At 37.2% G+C, this 19733-nt stretch overlaps 1 protein-coding gene across 1 annotated transcript in view; it reads right to left on the bottom strand.

The window, feature by feature from the left end:
• adamts6 (ADAM metallopeptidase with thrombospondin type 1 motif, 6) overlaps positions 1 to 19733 on the bottom strand; it is a 311123-nt gene that overhangs the window by 270706 nt on the left and 20684 nt on the right. The window contains exons 2-4 of the mRNA XM_039758682.1: positions 7082 to 7485; positions 5928 to 6292; positions 3537 to 3708 (exon numbers count right to left, since the gene is read on the bottom strand). Coding sequence (XP_039614616.1) covers positions 3537 to 3708; positions 5928 to 6292; positions 7082 to 7178 — 634 coding nt within the window. The 5' untranslated portion in view covers positions 7179 to 7485. The remainder of the gene's footprint in view (positions 1 to 3536; positions 3709 to 5927; positions 6293 to 7081; positions 7486 to 19733) is intronic.

The following is a 19733-nucleotide window of genomic DNA, read 5'->3' as shown; positions in this document are numbered from 1 at the left end:
CTCGGTTCACGAACATCTCGGTACACGTACAAATCAGTTTACAAACAAAAAGTTCGCCAAACTTTTGCCTCAATTCACGACCACACACTCGGTATACGAACAAGCCAGTTTCCCTTTCGGTTTGTACGTGTTCAGTCTTTCCCTGTGCATTTCCTGTGCAGCGAGCAAGAGAAAAAGAGAGCGTGAGAGCGCGACACACACGAGAGAGACACACACACACACAGGCGTGCAAGAGAGAGACACACACAGGCAGCATGAGAGAGAGACACACACAGGTAGCGTGAGAGAGAGACACACACACACAGACAGTGTGTGACAGACACACACACACACACAGAAGCAGCTCGAGAGACACACACACACACACACAGAAGCAGCTCGAGAGAGACACATACACACAACCAGTGCGACAGAGAGACACACAGGCAGGCCGAGAGAGAGAGACACACACACACAGAGGCAGCTCGACTGAGTGAAACACACACAGGCAGTGCGCGAGAGAGAGCTGGACGCATAAGATAGAGAAGGCAGTTAAAGAATGCACTGGGCTTGTTTTTGTTTTCATTTCTGTTTACAGCGATCGGTTCATAGCGTGCATTGTTGCAATGTTACTTTTCTTGGTGGTTTATTAAATTACGGATTTTTTCAAATGTTCATTTTTTTCCTGTGCTTAAAACTAAAAAAAGTGTTTTTAGCCAGCGGTTGGTAGCGCTATAGCGCGAGCTATTGCAGTGTTAGTTTTCTCTGTTGTTCAAGGTTTTCTCAGTGTTATTCAATGTTTTTACATTTAGTTTACTATTACGCTGTGCATTCTATGGTTTAATTAACTATATTTGTGCTTAAGAACTTAATATATATATATATTTACATATAGTTCGTATGGTCTAGAACGGATTAATTGTATTTACATACAATCCTATGGAGGAAATTGCTTCGGTTCACGACCAGAGTTTTGGAACGAATTATGGTCGTGAACTGAGGTGTACACTGGACCTATAAATCTTTGACTTGATGCTAGTTTACAGAGCTAATGTCTTCCAAACATTCTAAAGTCTAAAGAAGGTTTGGGCTGCCAGAACAATTTTGGTGGAAATCTATCTTTGTGTGTTAGTGGTGGTTGACATTTAGTTGCTCCAATATTTGAAGTCTCCCAGTTCTTCTCTTATTTGACTCCTAAAGGCTGAAGCAGATATGTAGAGGTGGCAACATGAAACATGAAGAATGCATCTCACCCAAAGGATGCTCGGAGTTATCATTCATAAAACTTTTATAAAACTGAATGAAAATATGTGCAAACCAAAAAAACAAGAAAAAGCATACGCCAAAAAAATTCAGATTTATAAAGCCTGGCTTACACACATTTCTATGCAATTTATCATTTATAAATCACAATCACCTTGTAAATATGTGTACGTGAATACACACCCAATGCCGCCCTTAAGCATCCATATATGTAGCATGATAATCAACCTCACAATTATGCAGTCACAATGCTGCAGAACTTCATTAGCTTGTACAGCAGCTACCAGCAGCATCAAGATTCCGCCACCTGTATTCAAGATATCTGGCTGTGCTCCACAACTGAGAGCGCAAGATCATGTGCAGCATTACAGCGCCTTTCCTCTGCAATCTAAGGATCTGGGAAAGTCTGAGCAGGTAGCGACTATCACCTGACACATTTAATTCTATTAAAATGAGTATGATAAGCCATATGAAACACTGGGGGTTCAGCCAGTTACCTTACCAACAAGCTAGCTAAAATGTACAGTACCATCATGTCTATCAAACTGCCTTTACTCAAAATAAATGAATCATTATTTGATCTAGGCAAATGAGACACAGTGTTTGCCAGTCACATCTTGGATGACTTGTGCATTAACAGAATGGAATTGCTTATGGTTAACTAAAGCAGCTTCATTCTCACAAAATGCCATTACTGTAATACGAGTGCAGTAAAGTGCTCTGATTACGTTAGGAGTACCTGACAATGTCGAAAATAACTATTTATGTTATGTTTCATGTATGTGCACCCACACCATATGAAAACTGGATGTAGTGCCTCGCTGGTTGGTTAATGGTTTTTAGCACAGCAGGCATGACACAGTGAGGCTTGTTGGAGATATTCCTCGACTTGTTGGCCAGTTCCCTGAGATGTGACAACAGGTAGTCAATATAAATTTACGATAGAATAAAATACACAGCATTAAAAGGGAACAAAAATATAGTCTGTGTATCTTAGTCAGTGTTTTTGAGGTGTAATATATTTCCAGAGTCAAAGCACATTATGATAACGGCTCAGTGAAATGAATTATTATACACATAAGTCATCATTTAGCTGGTTTGGCTGCATTTCCCTGCTTTATCCCATTTTGTCTGAAATGTTGCACATGCATGGGTCAGAGTTGCCATAAATATACTCATGTTCCCCAGTCAAGTTTTCTTTTATAAATCCTACTGTTTATGTGGGAATTTGTGTCCATGCTTTTCAAGCCTCTTTTTGTGCATATACAAGGTTTATTAATGAGGCCCCAAGGCCATGGGTGGTAGAGGGAAAAAAATGGGGACAACCAGCCAACTTACATACACCCCCAAAATGGTTGTAAACCAGTGATGATCACAATGATTAAACTGACAATGCAGTGAGAAGCTTAACAAAATAAGGGAAGGGAAGACCATGCAGGTAAAGCCACTGCTTCTCTGGATCAGGACAAGCTAGTTGAAGTGGTTTGGGCATGTTGTTCTAATGCTCCCAGGCAACTCTCACAAGATGTGCATAAGGTATCAGGTCAGTGCAGTGAATGAAAAACTCTGTGGTTTCACTTGATATTACAGGGATGCTTTGTGTTCATTGTTTTGTGGAATACAAGCACAGTCTCCTTTACAAGTGAGTGTAGAGTTAATTGTGAGATTGACCAACAAACTGGAGCAGCATTTTTATGTTGATTTAGAATTCAGTCTGCTTCTTCATTCTAATTTGTATGAAAATGTGCTATTTAAATAAATATTTGTTCTCTGGATGAAGAGTAACCAATTGGGGTGGTTTGAGCACGGAGTTAGGATGCTCCCTCAGTGCCTGCCTTGAGATGTGTATGAGTTACATCCATTAGTAGAGGACTTCACAGGCGTGCTAGAGAGATTATATCTCTTACTCAAAGAAAGCGTGGAGGACATTTGTTGTGAATAAAGTTACCTAGTTAGTCTGCCCTGGTGTGTTGCCACCATGACCCTCACTAGGAAAGTGGAATATAATGTTGATGATAACCGTGTCATTAACTTGTGAAGCTCTATGTCTTAGATATTCATTATGTGTTATATTATGCAAGTGCCATATGATGCAGTGCTCATGCAAAAGCATTTCTCCATCTAAACAGTCAAATCAGTCCATAATGAAATGCAAGTAAGAATTAGTAACTTCTCTTCTTTTTTATAGAGGAATTCAATTCTGTGGTTGGAATTTTGCAAAAACTTCCATTTGTATAGTGTCTTACCATTTTTTGGAAATAAAAAACTTTCATAGTCCAAAATATTTCAGTTACCTGTAACTCCACAGTTGGATTCATCATTCTTCAATTGGTATGGGACAGAAGATTTTTTATAAATAACATGTGGCTGTCCTTCTTCAAATCTTAAACTACTGGCATTCTGTGATCCTATATTCTTCAGTGGCTCAATAAAGTACTGTTCTTCTTCTGTTGTAATAACACCATGCTTGGTAAAAAAAAAAAAAATAAATAAATAAAAAATGAAAAAAGCTGTTGGGGATAAGTACAATATAATCAAAACAGGGAAATAGAAACAATAAAATACTTGTTGCATTTGTATTAATATTAATGATAAAATGTTTGTTAACTTTGCCACATATTTAAGACATTTGTAAACAAAGATTAGTCGTTGGACATTATGTATTTAATCCTACAACAGGTTTTGTTTGAACTGTTTCATACAGAATGGTGGCACAGTGGCTAGAGCTTTGGATTCACACTTCAAAAAAACAGGTTAGAGCCCAGTGAGTGGCTATGTTGAGGTAGCCTGTTCTTTGTTTTTTGTGCCTTTCCTCCTACATCCCAAAACAAGTCGATTAGGTTGACTTGAAATTCTAACTTGACTTGTTTGTGATGCTCCCAGATGCTCTCTGTAATGAGATAATCACCTTTAGATAAGGGGATGGGGGAATTATTAGGTTAACCATCCAGTAAGCTAAACAAGATTAGTGAACCTTAACATTTTTCAGTTCTATAATATTTTGTACAGAACCTTGCTGTTTTTATATTTATTTTACCTGCTCTGATAGGATAATAAATACAGGTTTCTAAATATATTTATATGTACCGTAATACAGCAAAATAACTGTAAATGTCAGTCTCTATACTTTATGTCCAGCTTAGGGGATATAGAAGCAGACTTCAAAATGCAGAACATATGTGTCACTAAAAGTGTCCTTTCAAATGGCCACCATATTTAACAGTTAGCTATTACACAGAAAACTCCTGATAACAAACATCCATATCAGGGGTTCTCAAACTCGGTCCTGGGGGACCCCCTGTGGCTGCAGGTTTTTGTTCCAACCAGTGACAACATCTGATAGCACTGATCTCATTTAATTAGCTGGTATTATTGATCTTTAATTCTACATTCAGAAAAGCACAGCAGCGTGATTTTTACATTTATAAGAAACTTAGAAATGTTTCTGTTTTTGCTATGGATTTAAATGCGTAACTCTCTTTTTATTACATTTCGCCCTTTCTCTGTGCAGTTTGCTCCCTTCATTGAATCTTAATAATGACAATTAAAAATAAGCTGAGCAGAAACCCAAGCAAACAACACTCAATCATGAAATGAAAGGCTGCAACTACTTTAGCGTCAGCCCCACAAAGTAGTAAATAACGGATTAATTAAACAATTAGAACACCTAGAAAAGTACAACGACAATCAAGATGAAAATACTGTTAAAAAGAAAAAAAAACACATATAACTGCTTAGTACATTTTAATACTTTTTTTTTTTTTTTTACCAAACTTAGTTTTCTAATTTGTTTATTGTTCCCAAAACAGGGAATCTGGGAAACAACAGTTCACTTAATTAGCCCAGGAGTCCAATTAAAAACAGGGGCTGGTAGGAACAAAAACCTGCAGCCACAGGGGGTCCCCCAGGATCGAGTTTGAGAACCCCTGATCTATATGAAGCATCTCAAGTTTCCTCATCATTTGTACCCCTCTTCTCTTTTTAGGATATTTATTATTTCCCTGACTCTTTTGTTATATTGCCAAATTAGGACTAAATATAGTAATAGGCTTAATGCTCTCTATTACAGAATCTGTTAACTTTGTACTTTCATGACAATCATTCAGTGTATGCTACTTGAGATTGAATTTTGTAAGTTGTCCTGTGTGAAGATTATTTTCCAAATTAATAAGAACAACATAATAAAGGGCACCTTTAATGCATTGTGGTAACTGCTTCTAGCTCACACTTCGTTCAACCGCACTGATCACTGTCTATTTAGAGCTGCATGTTGTCTCAGTTTCCCTAGGTCCTCAGGTACCCACATAAATTAACCAAAATATGTACTGGCTAGGCTTACTTGTTACTCAAACAATGTATTTGATTGCACCACCTTAAGGTGTAAATAGTCATTTTTAAGAGGAAGTATACGACTCTTTATGGACCCACAATGGATGGGTGGCAGTGAATGGACATTCTCATTCTAAAGCAAGAGTATGCTCTTTCAAAACAAGTGTTTCTAGCAGAGAGTAAGCATGCCATATCCCTCTCCACACGCCATGCATCAAAAATCAAGGAAAACTCTCGTCTGTTTAAAGACTGTGTAATGCTTAATCACTACTGCTGTTTAAGTTTTTTTCAAAATTGCTAAAGTTAAAATAAAAAAATCATCTGCCATGAAGAATGAAAAAGACAATACTACTCACCAAGCCATTACAATTACTTAAAGCTACATTTGTTGTGCTATGTTGATCCTGAAGGTATCCAATATAATGGCAATAATCTATAAAATCATGTCTCCATTCTGGTCCATCTTTATCCCAATATTCTACAGTAAAATGTTTAGACACCAAATGAGTGTTCAGTGTCAGATTTAAATAAAAGTGCCTTCCATAGGCAGAGAGTTTGTAAAACAACCTAGATTCTGAGATATCTTGGTCAACAGGATCTATACTTCTCTTCCGTCGCAAGTGTCTGTTGTGTTTCACAGTATAGCTCATGAAGTCTCCATTTTGATCCACTTGCATAGGAACCGTGAGCTGGTAGTGCTCAAGGTACGAAAGGAATTCCTCTTTGTGTTGACAAGTTGAATACGTCCAAGAAGTATGCATGAAAGAGAAAAACAGGACGACACAAGCACTAGTAACATTAGTCAGATCTTCAAAAAAGGGAGGGCAGTATAATGAAGGACAGTAGGATGTTTTTTAATAAGAGAAAAAAACACACTGGATATTAAAGTAAATTAAAAAAAACACTAATGTGGTACTGGCACAAATACATATATATAAATGTATGTGAAATTAAGTTTACTTTCTCTCAGTTCTATGGTTTGACATATCTTTAAATAATTGTCAGCCATTCAGCTGTTAAATACAAAATGACAAAATAAAGTCTGTTATGTGGTATTTTTCACCTGAGGCTAGTTTTACCTACTTTTAGGACTTGGCAGGGACAAGATGATTAGTTATATTGTGATATTTAAAACCATACAGCTGTTAGTGTACTTACTATTCACATAACAGCAGATACACGGAGTAAATACAAGGTGGATATGCCGAGTGGTAGTAAGCCTGTCTTCAAAAATCCTAACTATTGTGACAAGCGTTCTTAATTTTTAGCACAGCCCCCCTGCGATATGCTACTCTTGTGACAAAGATGCCATGACATTTTAGACATCATTATAACTGTGTGTGCATGAATGTATGTATACTGTATGTGTGTACAGCATATATACAGTATCTCTCTATATATATTTTTATATATCACACAGCCATGAATTGCATTAAAAAGGTTTGACAATACATATATTTTGTTTGTTACACTTTATAGATATATTGAAATACCTAAGTAAAAAACATACCTTGTGAAATATGAGAAATTCTGTTGTTGCTTTGAAATTCAGAAGCAGCCATGACAAGGCTCAACATCCAAGTCAACGTCTTCCACAAAATTTCCATAATTTAGAAACAGTCTACCGGGGGTAGGGGGGTTAGCATTGAGCTAAACAGCTAACAACTTTCTTTTCTCGAATATTGCATTATAATGTGCCTTTTTGGACACTTCTTTCAGAGTATTCTTCTGCTTATTATCCACGTTGTCCAATTTAATTTCAAAGTGGTCCCTCCTAGGAGTTTCTGATTTCTTCTGCATTTGGATTCATTTCCTTGCTGTAGAAAGCAAGCATTGCTCCAGAAAATTTCTTCAAATAAAGGCAAAGCAGTAGTTCTACACTGGAGGTCTGTTTTTGCTTATCCATTTATGCACCTTTGAAAAAGAAAAATATATTGTCTTCATACAATCAATGACATTATTGAAGACCGCATGCTATAAAATAAAATTGGTTTCCTGCACATCAAAGTTAATATTATATGACTATCAAAATTAAACCAAAGACATTATATTTAGGATTCCCCCTTTGTCTGTTCGGGTTTTTCTCAGCATATTCCAATTTCTTCCCACTTCCTAAGGATGTGCCTCTTATATTAACCAGTAACATTATATTGGCCAAGTATGAGTTGCTATGAGAATGAATATGAATATGACTGAGTTTGAAAAATGGGCTTGCATCCCATCCAGGGTTTGTTCTTGCTTTATACCACAGGTTTCCAGACTAAGTTTCAACTCAGCCTGTGTGATGATTTACTGGAAAAATCAGGGAAAAGACATTAGGAAAACACTTATTTGTTATATTGTGCTATTTTTACTGTTTAGTATTTTCCAGGAGAATACATGAGGATATGCAATATGTCTTAACTCCTATATACTCCTTTTTAAGATACAAATGTAAAATAAAAAGGGAGCTCATTAATGTCTTTGCATGTGGTAGAAAACTTAAACATATTTATATATATAAATATACATACAACATTATATACATATAACATTCCTTTCAAATTTAACTTTGATGGAATTAAATTAATTAACTAAAAAAACTCTTTTATACATAAGCAAAAGTCTTTCTCTCACAATTTCAGAAATCCCAGCTGTGAAGCTGAACATAACTACTAGTAGAAGATAAAGTAGATTTATTTCTCCATTACCTAAAGAAGCCATATTAAGGTTTTGGTCTGTGCCAATAACAGGTTGTGAGACACCATCAGACTAAGGCCACATCTTTATCAAAAGCACACGTTAATTCACAGTTCTTTACTTCGCACAACACACAGTGGCCCTGCACCAAACACTCCACTAACACGGGCCTCTTCCCCAATGTCCTTGGACTGCCTTTCCTCTCTCCACGGGAGGTTCATCCTGCTCCCACTCCCGACTCTCACTCCCTGATTGTAGGGAGGCGGCCCATTTTATTTCCACCCGGAGGTGCTCCAGGTGCCTGATGACATCCTTCTGGCAGCACTTCCTGGTGAGGTGGAAGCGCTGCTCTTGTTGCACCCAGAAGCACTCCGGGCGTCCCTAGAAGATCCTCCATCTTCCCAGGTGTGGCGGAAGTCAACGTTTCCAGGGCTCTCTGAGGCTTGGGGCGCCCCCTGGCAATGGCCACGGACCCCAATGGGCTTGAGCCTCCTTGCTCCTCTCCCATGGTCCCCTCAAGATCCAGAGCGGTTGCCCCCTTGTGACCCGGGGGACATATAAGCCACCTCCCGATCCTTCCAGGTGTCCCGGCTGGGTCTGTCCCCCAGCCTACTGTGATAAGGTGTATAATTACCTTGTTTTTTTTCATGAGGAATTGGTATTAGATAACTTTTTTCATTATTGCAGCAAACAAAAAAGAAGAAACCTAGTTTTGTAGAGAGAAGAAAGAACACAGGAATTCAAGTGAGCCAATGACTCTACCAGGAGAGGAAAGTGGTAGATAAAGGAATCAAAGTCTTTACACAGCTGCTGTAGAAAACAATAGGAAAGGACCACAGCTGCCTTCTAAGAACAAAAGGCATGGAATGCACAAGTAAAATAAATAACATTAACAACATAAACAAGCACCATAGGAATCTTAGGACATTACATTCTATGGTGCAAGAAACAACACCTCTAGGGATGTCACTACACAAAGTTTCTACAGAATGAGAATTAAATGTGGAGTGCAAGAACAAGCATGGTGAAGGAAAGTCTTAAGAGAGAAAAAGATTAAGAATATTACACGAGAAGTATTAGGTTTATTCATGCAAGAACTTCAGCATATAAAATCACATTGGAAAAAGAAAGTGTATAGGCGAAAAATATTCTTTAAGTAAATAACAAAAAATAGAAAGGATGAGCACTGGCATGCACATGGCAAAAAACATGGGTAAAAAATAATTGAAAATATAGGAAGAAGCACAACTTTCCAAGATCACTACATAAAGATGGTAAACAAGAGATTAGTTATCAGGAAAGTGAAAAATGAATCACCTCAGACAAATCATTTTTGATTAAAGTAGGCAGAAATGTAGTAGATGAAAAAGAATATACAGTATATGAAGAAAAACAGAGTGTGTTTGTGAGAAACAGAATGTCCTAATCCAGGAGGCATTTCAGAAGTGAAGTAAAATACCGGTAAAATACAATCTTTAAAAATGTAAGTGCTAATGACGAGAATGAAGTGATACTGACAGATCCAGAAGACATGAAAGGAAGACGGTAAGACTACAATTCATTGTTCACAACAAGAATAGCAAATGTAGAATACAAAAATATAATGCAGAAAATGAAGATGCTACTGCTAAAAAAGGACCAGGCTTACAAAAAGATTAATATGATTAGGAATAAAGGATAAAGATGAACAACATGTAAGGAGAACAATATATTTTCAGAAAATGCATAAAGGCACTTGGAACAAAAGGTTGAAAGGAGCTTATAGACTTATAGAAAAATATACAAAAAAGGAGACTAGGCCAGAAATGTTTTCTTAAAATGGCTTTACTGGCTATTGTAAAGACATGTGGAATGAACAGATCACGGAACAACAATTTTGATTTTACATGCTCTTAAATTAATAGACAAGGTGAAAACTCAGATGTCTAGGATGAAACATTAGCCTCTGTAGTATAATTCAAATTTAATTCAAGCCCAGCTGGTACCAAGTTAGCATAATGCAAATGCAATGGCAAAATCTGTACGTCTCACCTCCAGAGCTGTTAAGTAATTAACCATTTTAAACTACAGTGAGGGTGTATGTGCTGACAATGACCGTAAAGTCACTGTTATTTTTTCACCTTCCTTTCTATGCTCTTTTGACATTCAACTTTAGGTACTGAATAAATTAGCTGTCATAATTATAAGCATGCCAAAAGGCTGTATTGTCAAAGTTCGGGAAATCCACTAAAAAATTTTGAAAACTCATTAAAGTGCTTTTAAAAATACTTGATGCCTCTTTTTGAAATATCTCAGTCTAAAACAAAATCAAAATTCACTAAACTCATTTGTTAACACCATAAAAAATAGCCTTTATCTATCTATACCAATAAAAGGCAAAGCCCTGACTGAATGACTGACTGACTCACTCACTCATCATTAATTCTCCAACTTCCCGTGTAGGTAGAAGCCTGAAATTTGTCAGGCTCATTCCTTACAGCTTACTTACAAAAGGTAAGGTTTCATTTCGAAATTCTACGTGTAACGGTCATAACTGAATCCTACTTACGTACATATATACGGCCATAGCCTGCAGCTCGGTCGCCATGTGAGGCGGAGTTGCGTTCCCCATCACCACGCCTCCCACGTAGTTGGCTGCCTGACTGTATTGCGTCCCCCATACCCACGCCTCCCACATAATTTAGTGCCTGCCCATATAAGGCTGTCCGTCAGCAGCAATCCAATAGACACGCTGCCGCTAAATATTCACAGGCAAATCAAAAAGTTAATACCGGGAATGCCTGTTAAACATCTTCGATTCACGAGTAGCGATTTGGGTGGTGAGATGTCTATCGAGGTGATCACTGTAATATTTATATGTCATTGAAATGTATTATTATCAGGCATGGTTTAAGCACCTATGTCATCAGGAAGGCACCAGAAAAAGGGACCTCAAGGTTACTATTATGGAAGTTAATTTAGAGCACGGATGCCGAGAATGTAAGAGCTGTAATAAATAAAGTTCCCCTGCATACTTTAAAAGAAAGTCTCGCCATCATTTCATTTTTCACAATTTGTGAAAACAAGACATGGTGTCAGAATAGAGGACAGTCATGGATTTTGTTGGAGTTCCCTCGCCACGAATTGACTGGGATTATCTTAACCTGCCGGGAGAAGGGAAAAAGTTCTGACAGCACATGGAGCTCATGTTTTCTGGCCCGCTAAAAGGCAAAGACGAGAGTGAGAAATGCAGCTACCTGCTCCTGTGGACTGGGGAAAAAGGAAAAGACATTTTTAACACATGGACTCTCACCCACTTATTATGACCGTTTTGAGGCTTTTGTCATGCCTAGGATGAATGCGATATTCGCGAGATACAAGTTTAATGAGAAGACGCAGGGTATAAACGAGACTTTTGATCACTTTGTAACAGAGTTAAAATTGCTGGTGAAGGACTGTGCTTTTGCAAACGAAGATGAGATGGTCAGGGATAGAATAGTGTTTGGCACAAACTCAGCGAAACTGCGACAGAAACTTTTAACTGCAGGTTCTGAGCTAACATTAAATAAAGCCATGGAGATCACAAGATCGCACGAGATAGCACAAGCACAGCTGAGAACCTTCGATGCATGTACTCCGAGCGGCTCACGAGAACTGACTGTGAACGCAGTACGCAGACAACAAGCAAGAGCTCCAAAGAGGGCTGAAAAAAAAGGCATTGCACAATTGAGAAGGCAGCAAAAGATTATGAAGCGAGTGATGCATGCAAGCATATTCATAAGTGCAGCTACTGCGGAAACAAAGCACAGGGTGGAAAAAGTCAATGTCCAGCTAAAGGAAGACAGTGTAAAAAATGTGGTAAATTGAACCACTTCGCTAAAGTTTGCAGGACTGGGAAAGGTAAACCATGCATGCAGTGTGTGATGTCTCAGATAAAGAGGAAGACGAGCTGTTTATTGATGCAGTAAGAAAGGAACAACCCTCTGAAACTGAACAAACCTTTGTAGACATATCAATAGGAAAGCAAGGTGTAAAGCTTAAGTTTAAATTAAGATCATAGACACGCTGCCGCTAAATATTCGCAGGCAAATCCACAACTTAATACCGAGAATGTCTGTTAAACATCTTAGATTCACGAATACCGATTTAGGTAGTGAACACTTTGATGAATGAAACCTGTTATGTTTACAACGGTTGACAAACACGGAATGTAACCAAATACGAACCTGATTGAAAGAAATAATGATAATCAAATCCTTGATGACAGAAACACTCATAACAGTCACAAAACAATTATATTGACAATCAGGTTATGTTATTTTTAAAATGTTTCCTTTTCTTTTTCATAACTTCTTTAACACACTACTTCTCCGCTGCGAAGCGCAGGTATTTTGCTAGTGTGTAATATGCATTAAAAAGCACTCCTAAAACTGTGAGGGCTCTACATTTCCTTTGGAAAAAAAGTAATTACCAAATTATTAGAAAAAAACTCTTGAAATGAGAATTGGTAATCATTGCTAATAATTTTCATTAATAAAAAATGCACAGACATCATATAATGCTTAATAGGTTATTAGTACATGTAGTGTATATCTAAATTGTTATAAATGTCAGTAACTCATAATTCACTTATTAGGTCATGTGTTTTTAAACATTACAAATGATTTAACATATGGCTAATAAAGTATTATTTATTGTTCAGAAATACAGGGCTAAGTGCGTTAGAAAATGACTGACTGACTGAAATACAATTTTCATGTTAAGAAACCCACTTTTTTATATCAAGACCAATTACTATTGCTTTAGTAACCACATACAAATTTTTTGTTCATAAATTGTTGTCTTTAAAACAAGTGTCTAGCTACTTTGTAATATTGAAAGAATTTATGCAAGCTTTTATTATTTAAATGTTTACAAAATCATTTATTTATTACTAGTAGACACTTTCGCAGTACCAAAAATAAAGTTTAAACTATAGAACCATTGTAATGATTCATAAAAATGTATTAATGAAAGTAACTATAATTCTATTTTTATAAATTACAATTTATAAGTTCTATTTTAACATGATCAGATTATTTTTATCCAGGACAGTCTTCCCTTATTCACTGACACTTGCTCTAGATAATTTTCTTTACAACGCACCTGTTTTGAGATATCCAGCTGTGTATTCGATCTGCTGCAGATTGCCATTTCTTAATATTAACACTGGAGGAGCCATTAATTTTTGTGACTGCAAGTTCAAGAAGAATTAAGTTATAAAAGGATGATTTCCAGTACTCAAAGCCAACATTCTCCTGTGGGAGCCAAAAGCCAGCTTCGCAGCAATAGTGCCTAGAAAGAGGAACCTTTGCTGAATGTCGATGAGAGAGAAGAATGAAAAAAGAAAAAAAGATCTGAGGAAAGAAGGGGAGAACTGAACAGACAAGAGAGAACTGGTGTCAAAGGACCAATAAGGAGACAAAGAAGGACAGCTGCAAAATATGGGAAGAAATGTGCCAGAAACATTTAGTGAACAGAATTTGCAATATGGATTGGGCCAAGACCTAAAAAACTGTTTACGGGGAGTAAAATACATATGATTCAAAAACTGGAATTGAATACCCCTACAGTATGTTAATGATTAAACATTAAGTAAACTGAGAAGCTCATAAACACTTTCTGCCCAGGAACACATTTTGGCTATGAACTGCTTAAACTGAAATAGCAATAACTGAAGTATAGAATCAAATGGCTTTGAGGTGAAAAAGTAAAAAATGCAATAACACAGAAAGTGCATGCAGACTACACAAACACAAACCTTGGGGACTGCCCATTATGTAGTCAAGTATTTGCTGGCAAGCATTACATCAGTAAACAATTGAAAAATTGGTCATATTTAATTGATTAATTGATGAACAGACTAATCAGTTTCTGGTATGTGTACCAGTTCTGTATTTAGTAATTAGTATCATCTATTCTTGTATTTTCATTGGGCCTGCACTCAGTGAAAAAGCTCAGTGCAAGAAATTAGTTTTAAAAATTATTTTCTATTTACCTTTTCTTTCTGCATCACTGGGTCTCATTTATAGAACTTTGAGTGGAGTCAGATGTGAAAATATGTGTACGCCCAAAAAACAGAAAAATGTATATGGCAAAAAAAAAATCTGATTTTTAAAACCTGGCCTACTCACATTTCTATACAATTTGCCCTTTATAAATCATAATTATCTTGTAAATGTGCATATGTGAACGTACCTCAAGTCCTGCCTAGTTGTCACCATGTAACAACCATATATGGACTATGCTAATAACCTTCATACATATGCAATTTGAAGGGAGGAGTCATATACAGTGCTCCACTCTGGGCATAATGCATCAGTGTCTGAGAGGTGGCCACTAGCACATGGCACATGTAATGACATGATTGCTGCTACAATGAATAGTTTAGGCTGGGGTTCCCAAACGTTTTCATGCCAAGGCCCACCTAAGAGACTTACCTTAGGTTGAGGACCCCCTACCTATCTCCATTCAAAAAATGACATATCACACAAGTCTATAATAAACTGCTGTACTGGCCCTACTACCTGTTAAGTGCATGTAACAAAACTAAACAAAACAAGGCACTTTTACTAAGGAAAAAAAATTACTGCTTATAAAAAGCAAAGTCAACTCACCGTACGCCTAGTGAGACTTTTGCGCTTTGACGTTTTTGCACAGTTTGTCCACTCTGGATTGCAGCTGACCTAGGGACAATCTCACACACATTTAGAAGTGCTCTGTTTTTGTTTTTCTGTACTTTCAATGCACCGGTTTGTTATTGCAAATGGTCTTTCAGCTCAATACTGGGTATTCATTTCTGAAATTGCTACAAAATTCTTACTGGAATGGCAGAGAATTGCATTTCAAAATTTTCCATCATTGGCTATTTCAATTAATTCCTCAATTCCAGACAATCCTCTTCAGTTCTGGACTCAAATGGATTTCTGATTCAGTTTAAATGATGATTGTCCAGGTCTGGGAAATGGTCACTAAAGTATTACTTCAAGGTGGTCAGATGTGACAATATTATAGGCAGGACTATATCTGCAGGCACATTGGATGTTCCAAGCTCCTGGTGAAGGAGTGGAAACATTACAGTATTTCCTTCGCTCAGCTTTTTCTCCCCAAGTCCAATTTTTCGTATAAATGCACAAACTTTATCTTGCAAATTAAGTATTCTGTAATTGCGGCCCTCCATGCTCTGACTCAAGGTATTTAAAAGATAAAATATGTCAGTGAAATACACAAGCTTCAGAACCCATGATTGGTTGTCAAAAACGCTAGCAAACTGGGAGTTCTCATATCAGGGAAATTCACACAAATCAAACACTCGTCATAAAACTGCCCTGCAACCTGAGAATGCAGCAGAAGGCTTTCAAAACTGGCGCCCATGTCACTGCACAGTTTGGCAAACAGCCTGTGTTTAAGGGTACCATCTACAAATTTAACAACGTTTTGCAGCACATGTTGCAATTTATCCTCTAACTGTTTAGTGCTTCTATGTGAAGCATGTAGTGTGTATCCACAGCATCTGCAGCTCTGGGCTTTATTAACACAACAGCTCCACTATGCTTATCTATCATGCAGCGGCACCATCCCAAACCAGTCAATTAAATTAGCCTGCATGAACGCATCCAAAATTTTTAAAATGTCCCAACCTGTTGTCTTCCCCAGAATTTCTCTGCAGAATAAACGTTCCTGAACAAACTTCTCATCTCCAAATAATCTGACGCAGGCAATAAGCCGTGCTGCATTAGCTACATCTGTGCTTTCGTTAAACTGAAACACAAACTTAGGACTGCTTTTTTACCTGCTTCAGTAATTGGTCTGCTACATCCTCAGCCATGTCAGATATTCACCTACACACAGTGTTGTCTGACAAAGGGGCAGTGTCAATTTTATGGGCAGATTCCTCACCAAGCAATTCCTCGAATTATGCCTTTAGTCACTAGTAATATCAGATCTCCCCCAACTGTGTGAGCTTTCTTTGCACGGGCAATGCGATATGACACCAAAAAAGACACCTGCAGTGCCCTCTCTGAAAAACCGTTGCTTGCTGTATAAAAATGTTCACTTGTTTCAAGCATTGCTGTTTTCCTTTGGAAAAATTCAACATGTTTCCCAACATCAGCTGAATGCTTTTGTTCTAGATGTGCTTTCAATGTAGACGACTTTGAACATTTGTTTGACAGAAGAATGCATTTGGGGTAATCATGTCCGCCTTTTTCCTTAACCAGTACAAATCTGAACTCTATGTATGAAGCTTCATAGTTTCTAGATTTAGATTTTGCTTTAGAATATGACTCATTTTATGAATTTAGAGCAGAACTACAAGTAAGGTTTTCATTGGAATGTTTCCTTTTTAAAAAACAGTCCATTGGTACGTATGTTTTAGCATCCGACGCACTATGTCTAGTCTGCTCTGAACTGCTTTAATGCCACAATGCAACATGTGTACATCTACTGTAGGCTTTGAGTAGCATTTCAAAAACACGTTTATTAATAGGTATAAACATGTTTATTAATAGGTATAATTGGCACTAACGAAGTAACAATGATATTATTAAAATACAAGGTGAAGTAGAAAAATGCTTTATTATTTACAACTTTCTAAAATAACAAAATCATACTATTTTTTGCTCCCCATTTTGCCATGGCCCCACCTAGGTTGTATAGGCGATATGAAACATTGAGGCTTCATCTAGTTACCTTACCAACAAGCCGGCCATAACATACAGCACCAGCCACAAATCATCTAATCAACACTACTTAGCCTCAAAATAAATTAATCACGATCCACTGAGCCACAACATTTGTCAGTCTCATCTTGGCATCACAGATGACTTGCGCAGTAATGGAAAATAACTGCTTATAGTTAACAAAAGCAGCATTATTCTTACTAGGAGCCCTTACTGCAATGTAAATGCTGTCAACTGCTCCATTTACTTGAGGAAAACTGGACACTGCTGCAGATTTCCATTTTATGTTGACGTATGCAACCAGACCATATGGAAACTGAATGTAGCACTTCATCAGTCATTTATGGCTTCTAGCACAGTGGGCATGATGGAATTGAGGCTTGGCTGAGATATTCCTGACCTGTTAGCCAGTTCCATGTGGTAGGTGCATTTTGCCAGCAAGCCAACCGTTGTAAAAATCTGCACATGAACAATTATAGCCTGATTTTGAGTAGCCTGCCTTTCTAATGCCAGGCTCACCTCAGTACATAGTTCAAGAGAATGGCTCTTGAAAGTCTAAACTGGCTCATAAGTCAGTTGTCATCATGATCAGAAAATTCAGACCTGTCCCTAGAAGCTTGTTCCGTTCAAATATGCCTGTTTGGATAGTCTTCAGGCAATGCCAAAGAAGCCATTAGGCTATGAATAGGCTATAGGACATCATAGCTTTCTGTATGCTGGGAGTGAATCACACCTGTGTTTTTACTGCGCTTTGGTTTATAATACTTGCAAGTGACAACAGGTAGCCAATACTGTATAAATTGACAAAAAAACAAAAAAGTTCTTCAGGGCAAAAACGAAATACAAAGTACTAAAATAGAGTTGGTACATCATATTAATTATTTGAGGTTTAATATGTCTCTTACATCAATGCAAATTAATATCACCAAGCTGTTTTTATACTTGCTATACCAGCGAGTTGTTATTTACTTGGTTTGGCTACATTTCCCTATTTCCCAAAATGTTGTGTACAGATGGGTCAGAGTTTGCCATAAACATACGCAAGTTTTCCTTTCCAGTTTCCTTTTATAAATCCTGACTTCTGTGTGGAAAGCTGTGAATGCACATTTCAAGACTCTTTTTGTGCACATGCAAGTTTTATAAATCTGACTCCAGATCTCTGAGCTTCTTTGAAACAAGTGTGGGCTGTGAAATTAGCCAAAAATGTAGATTTCTACATTAAAAAATAAAAACAGTTTCTGGGTGGTATATACACCTTTGTACCCTGTGCTGTTTTTTATATCTTAGCCATATTTTTACTTTTTTGCTAATGGAGTATTTACAAAGCATAAAGTTCTTATGACTCATGCAGTGTTCCTATACACATACACAAACCGCAGCCTTCAGATGAATGAGGCACTTGAAAACACAGGCTTTCACAAAAATCTGGTTCACTGTGAGAGTAAATTAATGTTGTCAAAGAGAAAGCAGAGCAAGGTACACTACCTCTTTCTACCTGTAATACACATAAGAATATGAGACAATATAACTTATGACTGATCAAATACGTTAAAAGTCATAACTAAGTCATTTTTCTTTTGCCCAGCTATGCTTCCTTGGTCTCTTATAGGCCAAAATGCATAATGCTCCCCTAAGCACCTCTAATTTATATAAAGTACTGTGCATTTTTTACAAAAGAAACAATTGAATGTACTAAGATGTTCTTCATTGTTACACTGTAACAATCTTTAAGTGTTTCCTCTTCACTATTATTATTAACTCACTAGGCAAACTTATTTAAATAACTTGCAAAAAATCGGTAAAATGATTTTGAGTGTTTTTTGGGAAACTACTAAGATAAAAACAAACAATGCAGAACAAAATTTTTAAATAAAACACCATAACAGCAAGCTATACTTAGTTTGCATGCTAGATGAAAATTAGCTGTCAAAAAAAAAATGCACATCCTTGACTGGAAAAAGCTCAAGCCAGAAATGCAAAGGCTTGATTTTAAAAATGAAAAGTAGTCCTCATTTAACAACCATGTAAAAGACGCTCTAGCCTTTAAGCCTCATGACTAAAAAATTAAGTTCAAGTTGCCCAAGTACACATACACACCGAAAAGTAAACCTGGAAAACAACAAGGCCTAAAGAAACAGCCTAACAAGTTCGAAACAGGTGTCCAGCACAAAAAACAACACGGAAACAACACAAATAGTGATTGTTCTAAGCATGAAATTATATTAAGCATATGATGGGAAATTGAAAAAAAATGAGTTCAAAAGGCAATGCTGTGGGTTGTCATAGAGATTTTAAAAAGCTAGATTACCAAAGAAAGCTTTTTACTTGCTAAACACGGCATATAGTGTGGCTCGGCCACACTGGCCCTATTGGTGAAACACCACTGTTCACAAGGACATGACAATTAATTAATCCTAATCAGTTCTCTCCTGAATGCACACAGCAAATGAAAATATGTGATGGTGGTGCTATTTGAAACCATACCCTTAACAAACTGCATCTCTCTCTGGTTGTTGTAGAATACTCAGGGTGAACAGGTACAGTGTAAATACACTGTCTTTTCAATTAAATTTATCCCACATCCTAAAGACAGCCATGTTAAGTTATCAGGTTATTCAAAATGTGCCCATATGAGTGTGAGTATGTTAGTGGGCCCTACAAGACTAGACAGGTGTTTCCTTCTTAGTAGGTTTTCACCTTGCGATAGATGATGGTGGGATGGGCTCTGGCAACTCCTGAACCTGTAATGGATTACGCAGGTAGGACTTGTTTGTTTGCAGCCCT

This window comes from Polypterus senegalus, chromosome 7 (assembly GCF_016835505.1).
Source record: "Polypterus senegalus isolate Bchr_013 chromosome 7, ASM1683550v1, whole genome shotgun sequence".
Classification (NCBI taxonomy): Eukaryota; Metazoa; Chordata; class Cladistia; order Polypteriformes; family Polypteridae; genus Polypterus; species Polypterus senegalus.
This window is presented reverse-complemented; position numbering and strand designations above follow the sequence as displayed.